The 22,840-nt window shown below is 41.1% G+C and overlaps 1 protein-coding gene across 2 annotated transcripts in view; it reads right to left on the bottom strand.

The window, feature by feature from the left end:
• cdk14 (cyclin dependent kinase 14) overlaps positions 1–22,840 on the bottom strand; it is a 192,602-nt gene that overhangs the window by 98,410 nt on the left and 71,352 nt on the right. For both annotated transcript variants that reach the window (XM_069655617.1, XM_069655618.1), the window contains 3 exons: positions 22,108–22,202; positions 17,754–17,816; positions 4,355–4,478 (listed from right to left, as the gene is read on the bottom strand). In XM_069655617.1, the coding sequence (XP_069511718.1) occupies positions 4,355–4,478; positions 17,754–17,816; positions 22,108–22,202 (282 nt within the window). The remainder of the gene's footprint in view (positions 1–4,354; positions 4,479–17,753; positions 17,817–22,107; positions 22,203–22,840) is intronic.

Consider the following 22,840-nt stretch of genomic DNA (forward strand, 5'->3'; position numbering starts at 1 on the left):
ATTCACCACAAATTTCACCGCAATATGTCTCATAGTTGTTCAGCTTTTTCTGTGTGGCCAGTGGAACCACATCTCCATCCCTTGAGCCTTGCTGCAAACATGGATAAGATAAGTCAGTTTATTCTGTGAGTGAGTACCACTGGCTGCCAATGTCCCCGAAGACCACCTGGAACCCTGCTACTGCTGCAGAAGTCACCAACAATCGATGTGCCAGGGATGTCCTCACTTTACAAACTGTCTGGGCAGGTTTTTACAAGGACACAGTCCAAAACACACACACGGCCCTGTCAGGGGGGGTCATGCTGCGTGTGAATGGACCCCAGATAAGGTTTCAGGCCCCTGACCACAGCCTGTGCTCCAGGCTGGCGATGGACACTGACAGCATATGGCAATGCTTCAGTGCAAACACAAGTGGCCTTTCAGCAGGTTCATCCAAACTATGGACACATTTACTCCCTCATGGGGCTCAGAAGAATCTGGGCTATGAAAGACGCTCATCTGCCGTTTCATCTGCTTCTATAATAAGGTACGGAAGCCCTGAAAGGCAAGGGAGGAAAAATAATATGATCTGATTTTCTTTCTCTTCTTAATTTAATTAATTATAATTTTTTATCATATTTAAGAAAATGTTTGGTTTCTGGTGACCAGAGTGACGAACCTCACTCCAACTTATAAATGATCTAAACTCAAATGGTATTCCCCAATGGATGGGTCACCCAAGAATTGGAGACCTCAGTGAAACTAAAAGACAACGCTGACACTGTTGAAGTTACATCTGTAACACAGATTACAAAGGTAATGTAACCCACGCAGCAGAAACATACCCATTATTTTAACCCAAACCCATATCTCTTTTCATACCTAAACTGAATCAAACGGTAACCACTTCACCAACTATGCTTTCAATGTTTGTCCCAAAGGAACACATACTGTAGGTATGAGGACGTGTTCCCTAGCATCGCTATGGGAGCTAATCTACGAAATGCCCCTGTTAGATGGAAGGAACTGTATTTTAATTAGCCATCATCACTTAAGTGATGATATTAGTAGGACGTGCCTGGTCCACTCTATAGCAGGTTTGCAGTATTTGTAGGTGGTGTTTGTGTTCACACAGGGACTCCTGTGATTACAGTCCACACAAACATTACAAATTGGCCCCCACACACAGCTTAAGTTGGCCTCAATTAGCTGTGTCCTTGATATGAAACATGTGATACTCAAAACCTCATTTACGTGGTGGTTGTTTGTGTAGCTCATTAAAAAGTGAGTAAACACAAAGAGGAGCAGAGGGGAGCCTCCGGATCGACTCCACAACCAGGAGCAGGGATACGGAGCTCTGGGGAGAAATCAGCGTTACATCAGCTATTCATAATGTTTGGTGTACCAGCTTAGGGGAGGCCTGTCTCAGCAAAAATGGCACAGGCTGAAGGGTCACCAATGAACAAAACTTTAAAGCAAAGCAGCTATCCACAGAAGCTGTAACATTACTATACTTAAATCAATACAAAGGTCGGATAAGCTCACAGTGTGAAAAATGTAAAGTGTCTCCACCTTATGATTGTGAAAGAGTCCTAACCCAAAAACCAGAAGACACACCAGCTTGAGTGGGAGTTTGCCAAAGTGACACATTGTATTTCAAATTCTGTTATCATCACTGGATCTCTTCTGAGTAATACAACAGGCCATAACTGACCACACCTAGCTGTGATCACAAGTTTGGCCACACATTACACACATGTATATATTTCAACCCATAGAGGTCAGTGTGGGAATACGTTCTTCTACACAAGATCTAGTAAGGAGCTACTAGGAACTAAAGATATCCATAATTAATATCCTGATCTTGCTCTAGACTGGCATTGGACGGTCAACCTGATAGATCAGTTCACCCCTACCAGATTTAATCCAATCTTATAGAAGCCACTTAAGTTATGTGACAGTTTCACTTTCACATTTCAACTGATTTTATTATTATATCCCCCGCTTATGTATTCCTCTTTGTACCATCCTATCACCAGACAGCTCCATCCCCACTGAGTGTTCTTGCCCCACTCATTGTACCTCTCAGCCCCTCCTTTGTTGACTCTCTGCCTCCGTCTCCCTCGTTTACCCCACCCAGCACCACAGGCCTCAGCTGTCGGCCGTTAGTATTCCTGCTGCCAACGCCCGGGACCACAGGGAGCCCTGGCGGCCACACAATCACAATCACAAGCACACACACGCACACACACACACGAAACAGCCTTCACCTTCCTCATCTGGCATCCCTCAGGCAAAGAGTGATTCTGTGTTTTCTGTGCATGTTTGTTGATGAGCACAGTTCCAGCGACAGACTAATAGACCAGGGACTTTCATTCCTGCTCATTTGGTATTTTGTCCATTATATTCTCCTTCTCATTTCCCTTGCAGTAATGTTTCTGCACTAATACGAGGTTTGCATTATTGATGAAGCTGCCACCTTCCTCCTACCCCCATCTGTCTGGGCAGAGGGATGGAGCGCTGGAGGAGAGGGATGGTCCAGGGGAAGGAAGGTTTGAGGGATTCAGGAAATGGGTGGGTAAAAGTATGAGGTGTGTCAGACTAAAGACACTGGATGGATGGATGGATGGATAGGTTGGTTTTACAGAAGGCAGGATAGTCAGTTTGTCTGCCCCCCGGGATGCCAGACAGACCATGTAGCAGTGTTTACTGAGCATGGATCCAAGCCATATGGTGCCACTTCAGGAGGGGCTCTGAACACACACACACACACACACACACACACACACCCCGAAACGCATTGGATTATACATGTGCTCAGTATCTTTCATGGTGATCTGCTCTTTTATTTTGGTCTTGCACGTACGTGGATGAAAAGGTCAAGGAGGAAAAAGGTCAAGGGTATGATACCCTGATCTTGGTGGAAGTGTTGGAAAGATGGACGGACCGACAGCAGACCATCTGAAGTCACAAGAAATGGCAGCTTTTTCCAAGATTCCAACCAAGCTGGGATAAGACTGCACAATATTCTTGTCTTTTTGACCAATCTGCAAATAATCGTGTGATCATAGATGCCAAAACACACAGCTGAATACATTCTGGACACAACTTTAACTACCAACCGCAGATTTCTTTCTCTGCACGAGCATGACATACATAAATTATCAGAGGGATGGAGACTGTGCCTGCAGCACAAACAACATTGTCTTTGTGCTTACAGTTGTTCATGGAAAGATGCTCAGTGCATAAACAGAGTTATATTAAATTGAATTAAAAGCTGTTTTGAAATGTTTTGCACAATGTCTAAATCCAAACAGTGACATTAAAGGACTCGTGAAATAGAGGTCAGAACATCTTTGTGTTTAGTCATGTAGTCAGGGCTCCCTCTCTTTTTAAGAAATCAGCAAACTTGTGCTACCAGCTAGCTGACATCAGAATATGTCATCAAGTCATTTTAAGTCAAAAGATCCGGCTTTATTTGCGGCAACAGAAATTAGCATCGTGACTGCGATAAAAAACAAACAATCCATTTTACTTCACATGCTTAACATAAAATGACGTGTGCTCATACTTACAGGAATATAATTATTAGCTGCTCACCTCACATTGCTAACAATGTGCTGCTTCAATACTGCACACTAACCAGGTACAGCAGCCTCAAAGGGCCAAAAATTAAGAAACGCAATGTGTTTCAAAATACAGCCACCAACAGTCATGTTTCAAACAAAAATATGCACCTAGGTTTATGTATGCAATCTGAGTGAGGGGCTAAATTAAATTACAATTTTCCAGGACAGCATACATCATTTCCAGGTTATTTGGTCATCAATCAATTTCCAGGTGTTTCCAGGACTGGAAAACTAGTCTCTAAATTTCCAGGTTTTCCAGGATGCGTGGGAACCCCGGTGTGTATTAACCAGGTCCGGTGTGGTTTAATATGATTGGCAGGGTGAAATGTTTGCCCCAAATGACATTCTATAGGAAAAATGCATGTATCACCTTGACTTCAAAATCATCATAAATCAGTCATCATATTTTTATCTTACGAACAAGAGGAAAAAGAGAATTTTTGATTTTAGAACAGAAGAGATAAGATTTGGGTAAAAATTGTCTCATAGCATGTCTAATGTGCTAATGATGACCAAAATCTGACCATTGTTTAAAATCTGACCAAAATGTCCGTTTGACATATTTAACAATAAAGCTGCTATTATCATCCTTTTCTCATGCTATTTTATCTATTTTTATCAGCTATCATCATCCATAGCAGCACTAACGCTCAGTGTGAGAGGGTATAACTTCTCACCGGACTTCAAACACACTTTGATGACTCAAAGGTAGCCTAAAAAGGAGCATCAGTGTCTGGCTTACTCACCGAAGTCAGCGAGTTTGAGCTCTCCGGTGTCACTGATGAGCAGGTTCTGTGGTTTCAGGTCGCGGTGTAGGATGTACCTCTGGTGGATGTAGGACAGTCCTCTCAGTAACTGGTACAGGAACAGCTGAAAGATACAAGGGAACATACAAAATGAACTACTGGTTTATGCAATTGTGACATTTTATATTTATAAATAGAAAACAGGGAGTTATTCTTTTATTACAGGCTGGATCCTTTCATGAATATCAATGCTCTCTTGTCTCTGTATAAATCTACATCCCTCTGTTGTGACACATTCAATGAAGTCGCTGTTGAGTGCAGAGATGTGTGTGTTAAAGACAAAGATGTAGCCTCAGGGTCTCAAAAGTGAAGCCAATGTGAACCTGCATTCTTTCTACAGGCCAGCGGGGGAAGTAAACATTTTCCTATGAAGTTTATGGTCTCAATCGCTAGTTTTAAGGAGGAGAAGGAGAAGGAAAAAGAAGGAGAAGGAGGAAGAAGGAAGAAGGAGGAAGACGGAAGAAGGAGAAAGAGGAAGAAGGACAAGGAAGGAGGAAGAAGGAGAAGGAAAGGCCTCTCCAGCTACCAGACCCAATTCCACACTCGGTCTGTACCAGGACTTGAACTGGCCACCCTCTGGTTCCCAAGCCAAGTCCCTACAGACTGAGCTACCATCTACCAAAATGTAGTTTTTTAAGTCTTCTTCAATAGATTATACGATAACATGTGATTGACTTGTTGCTACCACTGCAACCTGAAAAATGCTCGGTCAGTGTGTGTTTGTTTGTACTGCAATACACTTTTTGGAGTCGGCTGTTCACGTTTTTCAGTAAACACATTTTGTTCAAAGACAAAATTAGCATCCGAATTAGCACGGTTTACTGTAACTACATCTGCACCTTGCTAAGTTCACAAAAGTGTAAATTAGCTTTTGCTTAAACCCTCGCTCCTCCTTAGCTCCACCATCTCGTCCACATATGGACATAAACAAAAATAAGGTTAGGACACAATTCCCACTTGATGCTTCATAACAGCAGTCCAGAGACCAATGATTGACATCATGGTAGCGACTTCCACTTGTTATATACAGTCTGTGCTTAGTGACCTATTCAGTAAGGTTGGGCTGTGACTTCAATACACTCTAAATCATGAGCACAGGCAAGAACCCCACGTGTTATTAAAATACTGTCTTTCTTACAAAGGCACAAACACAGAAAATCAATATGGAGCCACCAGTCAAGTTCACAGCCATCATTTTCTCCACTCGGATGATTGAACAGAGACCGAACAGATGAGGTGGTACAGCCCCCGTCGGATGTAACAGCTGATTTAGTGTTGGCTGCTGCATAAATGTCTATTTCTGCTTCAAAATTACCTCGGTGAATAAACAGTGGCTTATGATATATTTAATCAATTTGACCTGGTAAATGGTGTGTTTTAGAGAAAGAGAAAGTTGACAGTCGTTATGTATGGAGGTGTGACAGACTCGGAGCTGGGTGGGGCTGCTGCATCCTTTTCATTTTCTGTAGGGGGCAGCGAATCGATTACACAAAGCATGACAGGACTGCTGACAGCAGGAGGCAGGGAGGAAGAGCAACAAGAAGAGTTTAAATCAGCTAACTTTCACACATAATCATTCCTCAACAAGAAATATTTGTTTCGAGGTCCAGTCTGTCATGAAGCAGAGGAAAGTGGTTTCAACTGATATTGATAAGATATTTTCATGTTTCATGATGATCTTAGTGAACAGAGCCTTTTATGATAAATCCCAGCTCTGCAGCTCAGCAGTTTGTCTTCATCATCATGTGCATGAAATAATTGAGCACTGAGAAGATTTTGCTACAATAATTCAATACAGCTTCTCATCCAGAGTTTCTTTCATCTGTATTTCAGAACAAACTGAGATAAACTTCTGCTGCGGGTTTCCAATCCATTCTGAGATCAATTATATAGAAACAAAACAACTTGCCTTTGCATTTGCAGTATTACAGACTGGGTGTCTGCTGCGACTTTCACAGAAAAAATCACGAGCGGCGCCCAGTTAGCGACGTGTTTTCCACCAGCCAGCAGTGGTTGGTCTGCCAGAGAGGGTAGGCGGAGCTAAGCGGCTGCTTTTACGCTCTCTGCAAGTGTTGCGAGTAAACAGTAATCTACTATGGCTGAACAAACAAAGAAAAGATGGATGACTACAGATACAACTTCAACAATAAGTGAAAATCCAAAGAAAAAGAAACAAACTCGACGCTCAGATGAAGCAAACAGTCTAAAAAGGAAAATCAAGAGTTACAACTGGAGCCAACCGTGGACGGCACACATGCAGCACTGTCTGGATATCTGGGAAGTGTGCTCCTGCAATTACTGTTCATCGCCATAGGTGCCGCCAAAGAGAACGAAACTGAGATCTTTGAGATTACCACTTTAAAGTGGGCATATCTGTATAATAAATGTTTGAAAGAATGCATTACTTTAAAAAAGGAAACAAAGGCGTAAGTAGGCATACATTAAACAGGATAGGTTGCACCCTATCATCTAAAGAAGGGACATAACGTCTGTTTGTGTTTCTCTTTGTGAAGAGCATTTGATTGTCAGTAGACCCTTCTAGAGACAGCAGGGGAAAAAACAAAGTAATAAAACTGTCAAAACGTTGCTGAAATATTGGATGCATGACAATGGGATGGACGTGAGGTCACGGTGACCTTTCAGTTCATCCTCGAGTCCAAGTGGAGGTTTGAGCCAAATTTCAACGGACATCCCATTTTTTTTCTCAGGACGGATGAAATTGACCTTTAGGCTCTTTGGGAATAAAATGTAATCACTTATTATTTTATTCTTTCATACATTTGCATACAAAATTGTGTCATATATGGCAAGTGAATACTCGAGTTATGGCCAAAACAGTCAGATTATCCTTGAGTCTAAGTGGACAACTGTTATAAAAATATTCCCTCCAGATGCTCCTATCGTGTATCAACTAAACTAGGATGGGACTGGACAGATGGACAGATGGACAGATGGACAGATGGACAAACACACACACCGCACACACACACACACACACACACACACACACACACACACACACACACAAACATAACGCCTCTAGTAATGGCTGTCGCCTTCAGGGATGCAGGAAAACTCATAAAAATCAATTACAATTCTTTAAACAATGAAAGTATTTTACAGAAAGCGTCCCTGAAGACCGGATTCTACTAACAAATACAATATCAGCTCATACATTCATAAAAACACTCATGAAAATGCATGACTGCACTTTTGCTGACACATCATATGAATAAAGATGAAATTGCATTTACATTTTTACGGCCTATTTTCTTTTCTGCTGAAATTAAACACAGCTCATTCACCTGCCTGCGGAGCTCATAAAGCCAGGCTGCATCCACAAAACTAAATTAGCTCTTATTATATGCATACTGCATGAGATGTATCTGCTGCTGTCAGTACGAGCCTTCAGAAAGGAATATCAACAAAATGTAGACAACGTTGGAGCGCCATTAAACTTGTTTTGTTTTCCTACAGAGATCTGGCTTTTCTGCAGCTCCTCTGCAGACGTGTCAATCACCAAATAATGAGGCGGGCGCGATCTGGCGTTCAATTTTACTCCAATTCCAGCATTCCTCTCTCATTTCATTCCTCTCACTGATACCATAGTCTCGGCCAATTAAGCTGATTGAAGCACCGTGGAGTCCAATCAGGGACGGGCCCTAGCTGGCATCTGGAGTCACTGGGTCAACAGTTTACTATTACTGCACTCGGCGGGTGAGAGATGAACTGTGGTGCACAGAATTAGCATGGGAAATGTGTGTTTACTCATGTATATCAAATAGTCTTCTGAAAAGCCCTCGCCTTGTTGGGAGTGCGACTGCACGGTAATAAAAGGGGGGAAAAAACACTCTTTTATTCTCGTCAGTCAGCTCTTCAATGCAAACATCAAACCTTTCTTAGAAGCAGTTTTCTTTTCCTGTAACAGCTCACTCCCATTTGCAATTCCAATGTTTGAGGGAAAGTGAAGTGCTGGGAGCAGTTTGTGGAAGATATTCAGGCTGTTTTGACAAAAATAATAAAAAGAGTATTGTGTTCTCAAGGTTTTTAAGGATTTTTAAGTCAAATAATGCGGGTCTGATCAAGAATAAGTCAAATTGCGCATAAAACGAACATTAACATCACCATTTTTCAATCTCATCTCCAGGTCCATTTAATAGCTTCTCCTGCACTTTTGATCATGTGTGTGACCTTTTGGTTAGGGGAGCTTTTGATAATGTTACAGGAGCAAAAGCTCCACAAATGTTACTACATACAAAGGGTGGCGGTTTTAGAGAGGGATGGGTAAAAAGTAAAACAAATGCATGTGCAATGACTTTCATCAATGAGAGAGAGACGTTCAATTCCAGAAACAAATAATGAATGTTGAGCTTTATTTGGGATGTTGTTTTTAAGCTGCATAATGTGCATTACTTTCATAACTAATGTTAGTCTTTTGATGCCTATCCAAATCAAACTGCAGCTGTTTAACAACACTGTTGTAATTATAATTGTAGTACATCTAAATCTTAATCTGTGAACAGGTTGTTGACTTCATTTTGAGTGACGTAACGTACATTATATATATATTTTTGGGGGTTCATTATGTAATGTACGTTAGTTAAGTTACGCATCAGTGATAAAATTAGTAAACTCTGGTTAGACTTTCAGATCCAAACCATGATTTTGTGTGGTTTTGGTGCCTTGGCAAACCTAACTGGGACTTTTTTTACAATGTTTACCGCGTGTAAACTATTGTTGCACATCTGAAACTGATAACATTTTACTCAGCAAGCTTTATTTTGAAAATCCAACCAGAAGATTCTTTTAAACCATCATAAATCTGACCACTTTTGAAAGTTTAGCAGGATGTTGCATATCTATTACTTCTGACTTGACCGCAGAGCTCTGCAAGTGTAAAACAGATGTAGAAAAATTGGGAGCAGGACTGACCCAGCTGTCATATTTGACTGTTAGAATTTACAGAGCAAAAGATGAAATAACTCCGGTGCATCCACAACTCCTCCACTGTTTTCTGTTTTTACTATCTGATTAGCAAAATATGCTGCATAGCAACAGCATTTTAAGCTAAGGGATATGATATCTCCAACTGCAATGCCCCCTGGGATTTAGCTTTCCCCCAAAGTTAATGCAGTCTTGTACTTTTGACTTTTTGTACTTTTTATTTTTCTGAATGCTGTGTCTCTTTGTTTGTACTCCACCAGGGAACATCAACACGCATCCAATTGGATATACTCCAATGGCCATTATTATTGTAAGATAAAAGAACCCTGTTGACCTGAAGTAAAGAACACACTCACAGCAGATAGTGTTTTTTCACCATAACACTACTGCAGTAAACTTAGCTGACAAAAAGACATCATAAATCAGAATAAACAGTTACTTCTTCAAAGAGAAAAGGAGCTACAGGATCTTTAGTGTATGTGTATGTGTAAGTGAGAGTCACTGCTTAATCATGATGCATTATTAGTTCACAACTGCAGGAGAAACAAACCGTGTGATCGTAGTTAAATCAGCCATTAACGTAATCTATCACCTGAGGAGTGACCCGACTGCACCAACAACAATCCATCATCAGCACACCAACACACACGCTGCCATTCTTCTAATGATGAAATACTTATTGCCACCGTACCACGAGCAAGCAGAACTCTCCATCAAGATAAGCATTATGAGAAATGTGCAGATTGGATCGGCTCCGTGTTATCTATCAGCAGAATGGAGTGTAATTTGGCTCTTTTGTCTGATATTCAATGTGCAGCAAAGCGTTAGGCAATGCATCAAAGTGACAGCAGGACACTGGGGTTCATATCGCTTCACTAGGACAAAAACAAAGTGAAACAGCACAGAACACAGGAGCAGAGGAAGGATACTGTGTTTTAATGTGATGTTAATATGGAACACACAATAAGCTAACAACCTTCAAGACACTCATGCGTGAAGACTGACTGATCGGGGACAAAACAAACCAAGTCTAAAGTCCCACTGGAGGCAAAACAATAGTGTTGACAGAGAGAACATACAAACAGACAGCAGAACATACAGCTGTCATTCTGTTTTGCCTTTATTAGCAACTTATCAATGACACTATGAGAGTTCATTCAGAGGGAAACACAAGCAGGCTCAGTAATGACTTTTTCTTGTGTTCAAAAAAGTTTCCATTGTTCAAATGATGGTGAAAAGGTCAGGTCGGACAGTCATCAAAAAATGATAATACTAATAGGTTTGTTCTTGTCATAAATAATAGTTACCATGACAAATGTTTTCCTAATTATTAATTAGAACAACTAATCAATATTATGCCACTGATATAATGGTTATAAGTATAATAATGCAAGCACAGCCTTTAAAAAAACAATGAACTTTTAGTTCATAAGAATATTAAGACATTAGAACTGGAATAGGAAAAATACCCAGCACATATTTAAGCTTGTATAACCCTGCTGTAAAGTGGAGCAGGCTCTTATGCTTACATTATCAGTTGAACTATGTTGGCTAATGAAAAAACAACAAGCCCTCAAACTTAAGAGCACACATGTCGCTTGTATCAACCAGTGTTGGGGGTAACGCGCAACAAAGTAATCCGTTACAGTACTCAGATTACTTTTTAATGAGTAACGTAATGTGTTAGTTCTGTGAGTCAAGTTGTCTGTCATTTAGTTGCTTTTTCATAAAAAGGAATCCGTTACTGGAAATAAATAAATCGCCGTATTTCTCTTTTCCTTTTGTCGACACAAAAACAGAAACTTCCAGAAGCACTGTTTCTGTTTCTGTCCTCCTTGGCAGGTCGCTGCGTACCAGCAGAAGGTAAACACAGCTGTGTCAGTGTGCATGTGTAGCTTGCTAATTCAGCTAGCGATATGGCAGAGACTGACAACGTTTACTTTGTGGAAATATTCACATTTTTCTAAATGTTTGGGTGAAAGGGACGAGTTAGGTTTTGGCAACCAAACTATACGTTACATTTGGATAAAGATCATCAATGAGTTACAAAGCGTTCTCTATCATCTAAACCCAAAATGAGCGAATATATCTAAGAGTATTCATCCCTCCATTAAAATTGCAGAGACTTTTAAAAACAATACCAGGGAGTATTAAATCTGTTCTGCCATGATGGACCAGCATCTTACCAAGACACTTTTTGATTTAATATATCACCCGTCTGCAGGTCATTGTGGTCATTTGAATGAAAAGCAAGACGAAGCAAGTGAAGTTTGTTGATCACGGCAGTCTTGAACAAACTACTGACACACCAACAGACATCTTTCACTTTGGCTTGGTGACATGTAATTGATTTATATTTCACTATAAAATTGTATCAACAATTAATTTTATTCCAGACCATCATAATATGGATGAATTCATCAATTACTAGGACTTTAACACAGACCGTTGGATACACTGACAAATGTCCAAATCAGTGTTTTGCTGAAATGAGCGAAAGTGGTGAAATCAGTGAGGGAGAGCTAAAATGAAGCAGTGTTAAATGGAGTGTAAAGAGTCCACCATCTGCCAGCAGGCATGGAAGGAGCCCTAATCTTTTCCACTAAGCATCTGTACAGCGCTGTCCTTAATGGCCTGAATCAGGAGACGGCATCAACCTGCACTGTGGCACCAGCCACAGAGGACTGTAAAGTTCCAGAAAGGCCCAGAATTGTCTTTGGCTTATGTTTTAATGAGCAGCTGTGTCGCACTGCAGAGCCGTTGTGTGTAAATATAGGACCATTGAAACACCATAAAACAACACTGAACCAGCGTCTTTGATGTCACACAAATGTCTCTGTAGACATGTTTTGAAGGCAGAATTTGTTTCCTGCTTGTTGGCATAATGGTACTCACTGGAGCCACAGAAATCTAGATGTGGTTAGAGACAGGGCTGGAACAATGAGTAACCACAGCAGCTGACTGTTAGAGGATGAGGGAACTTCCAATCAAGCAAACACATCAAAAAACAGACTTTACTCCTCTGCAGTTAGACTAAAAACATTGTTCCTCAGGCTGTGTAAGAGTCTTTACCCTTTAACTACGTTTCACAAGTGCTCATTCCCTTTTATGAGAGTAAGCGTAAGAACAGAACTGCATTGACAAGTCAACTCATTAAGTCAGGAATTCCTGGGTTAACCACCAGGATGTTGCTCTATATCCAACAAACTGGTAAATTGCATTGGCAGCCTCAGACATGCTTAATTATAGTCTGGTTTATAAGGTGTGATGTTTCACCTCAGAGAAAGTCTCGTAGGTCTATATGGCCGACAGAGCAAACTTTACCAAATGTAACTCTGGTGCATCTTCCTGCAATGTATGTAAAAAGGTAGTCACGTCTAAAGGTAGTAACACCAGCAACCTCATGAAACACAAGTTCTACATGAATCTGAAGCAGTGCAGCGTGTTTGACTGCTTTAGCAAAGCGGCTAATGCTAACGCTGTTGCTGGCATTACTACTAGTACCTCCCCGCTCAGATGGCAATGCTGCTGATGGGATTAGCCAAACTAAAAACGCATGGTTCTTATAAATAAGCCTGTACTTATTCAGTCACTGTTGTTAGCTAGATTCGGTTAGCAGCACTTCGAACCTGCTTTCCAATTTAATCCATAGACAGCATCAGTCAAGCAGCAGCCCCAGCTTTACCTGCACTGGGCACTGTTAGCAGAAGTCCATCACTCAAGTTAAACCTATGCTCCATCGCTAAACAAGGGAAAATGACACAGGAACAAACCACAGAACGTCACAGAGCTGTCGCCATGGTTACTGTAAAATATTTACTTCACTACAGTGGAGTCCGGTTGGTTTAGGTACACTTGTAAGTGATAGCTCGCCTAAGTGTGAATTTTGAGTTGCATGACAGCCAGAAAACTAATTTTGAAATGCTTATGATTGTTACTGTTACTACATTTGCTGTTCATGTTAACTGTTGTGACTGTAGGGAGATGACCACAGCCCTTAACCCCAGGAACAACCCCGCTTCCAGCACATTATCAGACACCCTAATAAAGACATGTCTTTGTTTTTTGCACCAAATAAGGGAGAGTAGTATCGATAAAATCCTAACGATACCAATCCCGACAACTCTGGGCAAAGTGGCAAATGGCTGAGGAATATAGTAAATCTGTATTATTTCCATTTCTCGATTATGAAGAAGGCTAATGTTAATAAAGTTACAAATGACAATCACACTCATCATTGTTCTGATTGTGAAAATTGTTTGACAGTTTGTCGAACATTAAACCTGACAGTTCTTCTTGTTTACTGAGTTTTGTTCATGTGTCAGATGCTTGCTGTGGTGATCTGATCTCGATAATGACATGACACTGATGACTTATGTACCATCAGTAGCTTCCCTTGTAATGTGATTGTAAGAGCAAACGCTGGCTGTACTTTGGCTTGTAGACATGGTTTGTGGGTGTCAGTTTCCAATTGATCTATTGAGATGTCACTGAGACACGACCCTTCAGCTGACTGCATATAATCTAATAAGAAGAGCACTTCAGCAGCAGCCTGGATGAGGTCATTCTCACTGTGCTCAATTACTGCAGCGCTGCTAACAAACTGCAGTCAAGTACAGAGCAAAAGCTAATGGTGCTGCACTAAAAGACAGTTTCCAATAGATTTTACCCTGGATCATCGAGTTCAAGCAAAGCCTTCAATACATTTTTCACTTAAACTACAGGAACACACACACACACACACACACACACACACACACACGCAGACCCACACAAACAGCTCTCTGGTTCTTGACCAATAATTACATTAGCAGAGGGCGTCTGAGTGTGTGTCTCTAGATGTTAATTTGATCTAGCATGAGTGGAGTCACTAATAGCTTTTATGTTGCTGATTAGTAAATAGGAGGATGGTTGAGTGACTGCACTCCCTCACAGTCATAAAACACACTAATAACAGACATTAACTCCCTTTATGGAGCTTATGATCGGGTCTTAATTGAATCTTTACTAACTTCACATCACTGACACTTGATCCTACCCTCAACACAGATTATTCGTATATTTAAAAGAAAAAAAAGAAAAGTTCAACATTTTAGAAAATAAATTAATGAATTTGCTTCTGAGTGTGGAGAGAGGATCAATGTCAGTCATCACGTCTGTGTGAGGTACGCTGCTAGACTCTGAATCCGTGTTCTACCATCATTACATTTGCTAATTTTGAGTGCATCAGTGAGTTTGCTCTATTGACTGTATAGTTTTAATACAGTCTGAGGTTCAATAAAAGGGTGTAGTCATAACTCTTAACAAGCTGTCGCCATCTTGGCTTCTTAGGGGAAGGGCTGAACACATCATTGCCGTTGTTAGGTGAAGGCATTATTGGAACATTGTGTGAAATAGGGGGCAAACACAGGCAACTATGTGGTCTGCAACATGTTGCAGAGAGGCACCCTGCTGGCCTGGGTAGTTTGGGCAGTCAATATCATTACTTTGGGAAATAAGAGCATAAAGAAAGGGAAAAATCAAACTCTATCATCTCTCAGCTATTAACCTTTAACAAAAATCTAATGTGGATTATTAAAGGTAGTACAGTCGACCACTACAAACCAATTTACAGGCATGAAAAATCCTAAACCAAGTTAGATTTAGTTTGCGTTAAATAGGGAAGAACTTTCATGGACTTATTTTCTGCAGTCTAGACTTGTAGCAGTGTCTTCAAAAGTTTAGTTGAAGCATAAGTCACCTGCAACTCAACCAGGTTGCCTCTGCTACAGTTGTCCCCAACACCAAGAAAATGGAGCCCATAACACCTGTCCTTAAATCACTGCACTGGCTTCCTGTGTGTCAAAGTATTTATTTGAATGTTTCCAAATCAATTCTTATTCATAGAAAGCACTTTGAATCACCTTGTGTCTGGAAGGTATTTTATAAATAAAAGAGTGCTGAGCTGCTTTTGTGACGCATTCAGATTGCAGGTGAAAACTGCATGTAGAGCACATCCTCACTCTGCTGCATTTGATCATCTTCTCATCCACTTCACTGTCAGTCTGATGATAATTGGCATAATCAAGTTTACATTACTGTCACCTGCTCTTAACTACACTCAGTGTTCATTCATATCTGAGCAGGTGTGATGTCATTTACATTAAATGGTTCAGTTAACTACATTTCAAAGACAATTCAAAGCACACAGAGATAACTGAAAGCTCCACTGTTCAAGGTTAACCATATAATTTACTAAACAATACAACATTCAAAGAGCTGCCATTGTCATTGTGACGGATTATTACAACCATTGTACTCATGCTTGGTAATTCAAGTGGCGACTTTACATTACTGCACAGGAACAAAGCCACAGGCCCAATCAACAGATAAGAAATCACAACGCAGCCGTCTCACCAATAAGTAACAAAGTCAGCGGGAGCCAAGCAACACCTCGCTGCGCTCTCTCAGAATAATCCTAAATTATTCATGTGAATTTCAGCACGGCTGCTGTCAGCAGGAAAAACACATATTACTTATGTAAATCCTCGGTGGCAAAAGGTACGAGCTGTTACGTAACAGATGTAGCCTGAACTGTCACCTTCCTGCATGACAGAAGATCCCAACACCCCCACCAGCACCAACACCACATGGCCCCATTCACTCCATCATCGTTTGTTTATACCTGTTTATTAATATTAGCAACAGCTTCTAACAAACAGGAAAAACACCACTGAGTGAGTGTTCTCTCAAGTCATGTTAGTGAGGAGAGAAAGTTTCTTTCATCCTTTCCAGCAGCTTTACTAACACAGTCTCCCAAAGCTTCATAATGTCCCACCTAATCTCTATTTACAGATTCTACATAGAAATGTAGAATCTTCTTATTAATCTCGATAAATAGATATCTGCAGCAAGTTCTACTTGAGACAAATTACCTTGACGCTGTGTCACAAAAGCCGTTCAGCGTTTAGATTTCCTGACTTCCTCAAATGCATCAGAAATGATGGCTCCGACCTCCGTTCAACAAACTTGTCATTTTAAAGTAGTCTTCTTCTCCTCTTGAGGACAGACCTGACAAAGCTTCATGTTGTTCCTAATCTGCATCATGATGTTGTTATTTCAGCAAACTGAAGAGCCGTTAATTAAAGTCAATTACAAGAAAATCTGTTTCTGTTTGGGCTTCATCCCGCTGAAGTAAGCCAGAGTGCAGCCTCTGTGTAACTTACTGTTTACAGTGAGACTGAGACTCAGCACAAACAGATGAACGGGCGCTCCTCCGGGGGATGGAACAAACCAAGAAATTACGCTGCTAATTTTATCTACCTGCATATCTAGAGGGGCAAAATTCACCTCACTTTTGATCTGAACCCAAGTTGCTAACTGGACTGTAAACAATGCAGCACACGGAAAAGGAGTCTTGACTGGAAGTCGTTTATCGCTAACCACTGGCTAAACCGGACACGCCCGACATGTTCACTGTTGTCCCCAGAGGCTATATCGTCTTAGACGATAGCAGATGAGTTCCGAGATTGTGTCCCACCTAATGTAAATGACAGTAATTAAGCTAACAGAGAAATCTCAAAATAATGTTTGTTTTAGCCTGTCATTGAGGTTGATATTAGGCAGCTACAACTATTTGTTTGAACTTTCAGTCAGGTTTAAATTTAGGCATCTTATTCTCGACAGAAAATAAGAGAAATGGTAAATGGTAAATGGACTGTACTTATATAGCACTTTTCTAGTCTTTGCGACCACTCAAAGCTGCTTTTACACTACATGTCACATTGACCCATTCACACACACATTCACACACTGATGGCAGAAGCCTCTATGTAACTGTCAATCAGTAATCACATTCATACCTATGCCACCAGAAGCAATTTGGGGTTCAGTGTCTTGCCTAAGGACATTTCGACATGTAGACTGAGTGAGCTGTGAATCGAACCTCCTACCTTCCGATTGAAAGATGAACGACCTATCACTGAGCCACAGCCAACCCACTCACAACCTCTGTTGTTTATCCTGGACGTTGTCATGTTGTTTTCCTTTCTAACATGTGGTTAGGTTTGTTTTAAGGTTCTTTTTAAGGTCTGTTTTCTAAACCTTCCGAATAACCGTTTGGTTGATTGGTTAATTTAAGGACATACATCAGGGATAGGGTTAAAATAATAACTCATAATAAGTGGGTGAAAGTCCTGTGCTGTTTGAACCAAAGCCCACCATCTCAGTCCTGCTACTCCAACCTGACTTTCCACATGCATTCTTCTTGTTTTGCCAACCATTGAACCCGTCCTTGCTGTCCTTGGCAGCAACAACTCCTGATTTTCATCAGCAACTTATTAGAATTTACAACAACATGCTTATTAAACAAGATGTCTTGTGATCAGCATAATAACATAAACAGGTTCACACTAACCTTCACATTGTCTGGATGGAGACCCCCCGGGTGCTTGTCCATGTACTGACACAGGTCTGTGTGCTGTAAAAAAGGGAAAGCACAACGTCAATACAGTAACTTGAGAACGTCTTAATATTGTTATGGGGAAGCCTGAGGATCTGTGAACAGAACATTGTGGTGGGTGGATGTCTGGTTTTATTAAATGTGAGGCAGAACAGTCTAAAATTAGACATCTCTAACTGGTAGTGGAAATTTCCATTTACGGATATCAACCTCTTTTACTTTTTGCCTCATAGTGCGTTTCCATCCTGACATCAAGAAACCTGAGGAATCTGTTATCGTGGTGTTTACCGTCTGAGACACGTGGTGATTTGTATGAAGCGGAGCTGATGCCTTCTCTATCAGAAAACCACCACTGACCCATATGACATGCATGCAGTGTAACACCGGCCTGCCCTTCACCTCTGTGTTTTGTTAGCAGATTGAGGGTGGAGGATGCAGTGCCTCTGAATCACACTGATATTTACAATCTCAACAATCTCCCTCAGCGGCCCGCACAAGCAGAGCCTCGTCTGCTGAATTATTCAGACGGGTGGTCCGACATGGACATGCCTGTCTATCTTTCACTCAGTTATATATTCCATCTTTTTTCCCCCTATTGATTCATGGTCCCCTCTCCCTACATATGTCACTCTCTCCCTGTCAATCATCATTGGCGTTGAGAGGAACACAATGAACTGATTTCCCTGGTCTGAAAAGTCTTCTGTATGTAAAACAGAACAGGCTGAAGATGATCGATCAACATGTAACCAGCTGTCCTACACGTTTGAAAAGCTTGGAATTTAAAGGGGGATTGCAGTATTTTTAAACATGGGCCCTATATTTACACATTAAGGGCCTGTATCCGGTAACGCAGTTTTTTGCGCTGGCAGCACCTATTTTCAATACCATACCAAAGGAGTTCAGTGTTTTCAATGCTCAGCGTCCTTCAGCGTCAGCTGTTTTTTGTCGCTGTGCTCACAGCGCTTTCCAACAATGGCGTAGGAGAAGCATATTGTTTTGTTATTTCGAGGGTAAAATTTCTGGATGTAGAGCTGCTGCTCATGCCAGGACACGATTCCTTTCCAACATGTTTATGTTTAATTACAACACATATGAAGCATACAGAGCAATTTAAAACAGACTTAACGATCACTACCGAGTAAAGCGTAAGTGCCGCCAGACAACTTTCGTAACCTAGCAACAATAAGCGTTGGCGAGAAGCGCTCTGAAATTGAGGTCAGGGGGGTTACAGCGCAAAAAGCAGCTCCAGTGGACACAGGCCCTTTAGGGTCCAAAAAGGTTTGAATTGAGCCAGTAGAATTCTTCAAAAATAGGCTGTAACAGCTGCAACAAAATCCTTGGGAGCAAATGAAGAGATCAAACTATGTCGACTGAAAGTGCTTGTTTTTGTCACTGACAGGCTCAGATTGTTATTAAGTGTTTAAAAACATTAGAGTAAGAAAGCATCCATAAAGACATTGACCTCTTTGGTACTGAGTAAGATACTTCTTCCAAGACCAGAAACAGCCATTACATCACTGGATACAGACAAACCATTTAAAACACCAAAGTCAGACAATAACACAAACTAATAAAGTGAGGCAGCAGTGGACCAGAAACTCCTGTATCTGCAAGGTAAAATTACTGTTTTTGTCAAGGGAGTCTGGTGGCTTTGAGGAGAGCGATGTTTGTTTGTTTGTTGTGTTTTTTTCTGGTTAAAAAATGAAGTTTAATGTCTTAAAAAAGGGTCCATATGTGCAGGAATGATTTCTGTAATGTTGTCAGACACTCAGAGTAACAATCTGTGCCTGTCAAAAACAAGCACTTTCAGTGGACCTCCTGAGCTCCACTCATGTCTCACCAGATCCCTTTAAAGGCTGAACCTTTGACACGTGTTACATCTACCAAAAGGGGGCACTGCCCTGTTTTCACTCTAATTAAATGCAGAAGTGATGGAGAGCTGAGTAAGCTTGTTCTGGATGAGAGATCTGGCCTTGGTCAGCATTTTGAGATCAAACATTGAGCTGAATATCAATGTGACTGTCAGAGGGGTTAACTGAGGATTTGTACTCTTCTGAACATTGTGGTTTCAGTGTTATCCCTCTCTTTCAATAGAGCTGAGGTCAAAACTCTCCAATTGCAGTGTATACCATACAGGAGCTGAGTTCAGCAATATTTAATAACATTAACTAGCTAATATGTCCTTTTTAAGGCAATTATTCTCTATTATTGTTTTGACCACCAGTGGTTTGGACAGGATTTAAAGGAGTGTCTTTCATTCTGCAGCATTGTAACATTTGTGCCACTCAATAAAATTCTATTTAATTCAACAGACTTTTTTTTGTATCACAAGCTTCCATGCTGCCGGCGAGAACACTGTGCACTGCTTTTTAGTAATATTATTACAGACTGCAGATTAATTCATGATATTCACATGGTGGCCATTTTCCTTTGAAGTCATGCTAAGGTTCGGAAGATAAGATGTTGTTAGAAGGATCATTTCTCACTGCCTTTTCCCAAGGTGTCCAACATGTAAACATTGGGAAATTGAGAAACTGTTCTTCATTCCAACGCTCCATAGTTTATTAGCAACCAAAGAAACAATGGATGGTGAAGATCTTGGTGGACAATGAGCCAGATTTAGTGATTTTCATGTAAATAAATGTCTGGTAGGCCACTATCTATCGCCGAATGAGGTAACACATTGGTGACTGAGCCTATGGCCCACTGATGAAAGCCTTTGCATTTGCAGTATTACAGACTGGGCGTCTGGTGAAAAAAAAAATCCCAAGCGGCGCCCAGTTAGTGACGCGTTTTCCATCAGCCAGCAGTGGTTGGTCTGCCAGAGAGGGGAGGCGGAGATAAGCGGCTGTTTTTCCGCTCTCTGCAAGTGTTGCGAGTAAACAGTAATCTACTATGGCTGAACAAACAAAGAAAAGATGGATGACTACAGATACAACTTCAACAATAAGTGAAAATCCAAAGAAAAAGAAACAAATTGGACGCTCAGATGAAGCAAACAGTCTGAAAAGAAAAGCGACCATCAGTCAGGAAAATCGGTCACACATGCAACACTGTCTGGATATCTGGGAAGTGTGCTCCCGCAATTACTGTTTATCGCCATAGGTGCCGCCAAAGAGAACGAAACTGAAATCTTCGAGATTATAACTTTAAAGTTAAAATAACATATTTTACAACCAATCACCTGCTGTACCGACAATGTTCTTACTGGAACAAATGTTTCAGATTATTTACAAATTTCCATTCGTATTGTGTAACACTTGTTCAGTTCAGTCAGACAACTCATGTTAGTAATAGTTTGAAATGTTCATTGCAGCAGCAGAACACAGCTTGTGTTTGGCGTCTCGGCTCCGACCTCATGACACCTCACAGATTTATTTTACATGCAGAAATTTGAGAAGTGATGAGATAAGATCTTAAATCCCTCCTAGCCGGAGTCTGCAGGTGGATGCTGAGGTGGTGGTGGGGCTGAAAGTATGAGCACAGTACTGGTGCTGAGGGAGAGGCCGGAAACTTGCAGCTTAAATAGACCGCCAAATTGGGAGGAAGTGTTTGTTTGTTTGAGCTATCAAATATGATGTTTCAGCTTGACTATGTTGCAGCTACTAGTTCAGCTGAAACAGGTACGAAACTTCTAACTTTTACTAATTCAGACTCCAACATATTTTTTAAAAAAAATAAAAGAAAGAAAGAAAAGGCTCAGGTTTGAAAATACATTCCTTACTTGCATACTGATGAAAGCACTCATTTACTGCAGCAACGACCTTACAGACCGGTGAAGGAAATCTTTACCCTTCCACCTTTTGCCAGCTGCAGTCGACCGCATAGGCCTCCTATTGGCCATTAATACATCAATAAAAATCTGTCTGTTGTCTCCACAGTACTGGACAGGACAGTTGTGGAAACGTACTAAAACAGCGACCTTCCAATAAAATGGCCGCCTGGCTCCCTGTTCTGGGCACAGAGAGACCAGCCTCTGGTGCCTCTGGCTTCCATCCTATGGCACAGAGCTGAGAGTGGAAAAAGCCGAGGCTGCATTTACATTCTCCAAGTGCCCTATAAACCAGAATATGCCAATCAAAATATCCACAGCTCATGTTTCTGTGGGCTGAGTATTAAAAAAACCCAGTCAGCGAGGAGTCTCTGAGGTCAGATCAATCAAAGTAAACACACACAGGCGAGCTCTGACCTCTGTGCCCTTTAAAAACTGTGGCTTCTCTTCCTTTTGAACAAACACTAAAAACAGATTGTCTACCTAATTTCAGACCTCTGCAGTCCTCCCACAAAGCAAGGCCGTGTGCACACTCACCACATATTCGAAGACCAGAGTCAGGGTTTCCTTGGTGTGGATGATGTCATGGAGCAGCACGATGTTGGCGTGCTTCAGGCCTTTCAGAAGAGAGGCTGCAGAGACAGATCAGACAGAGAGTTAATGGAAAGCACAGATTCAGATACCAGAGGACTTGCTATGATCTATGCCTTCATTAGCAGCATCATTAGAATGCAGCACAGGCCTCTGTGAGCCTCACTACATACATACAGAGGATTAAGAAAAGATTACAACAGAAGAAGAAAACACAGGGTGGATTTACGGCTGTAAGCTATCGCACTCATTAATCAACACTTTTATGATGTAATGGACATAGTTAATAAGCGTAGCAATGTGATGATGTGTAGGGAGGTGGACAAATTGCCCATTTACTTCACCGGCAAAGCTCCTCTCAGAGTCTTACTGATGAAGCTGGGTGTGATCAGCTCATTCTGGGACACACTGGTTAAGACTTTCACAAGCCATTTGCTTCATCTGAGTCAAACCTTGAGTGCAAGCTGGGAGGCTTGTGCAAATAATAAGAAGGATTTTAGAAAAGCAATGTATTGTGTAATCAGTAATTAACAAGGGTTAGGTGTGTGTGGGAAAATTCTAGACCCCTAAAAACCTGGTTCAAATTCACACAGTAGAAGGGTCTATCTATTACAGTCAAGGTTTAACTGTTGCCTAACTTCCGTTTTTATTCATGTTTTGTCATTGATGAACATTTCAG

This window comes from Semicossyphus pulcher, unplaced genomic scaffold (assembly GCF_022749685.1).
Source record: "Semicossyphus pulcher isolate SPU_LCO1_2020_fin unplaced genomic scaffold, fSemPul1.0.p SCAF_9, whole genome shotgun sequence".
NCBI classification, from domain to species: Eukaryota; Metazoa; Chordata; class Actinopteri; order Labriformes; family Labridae; genus Semicossyphus; species Semicossyphus pulcher.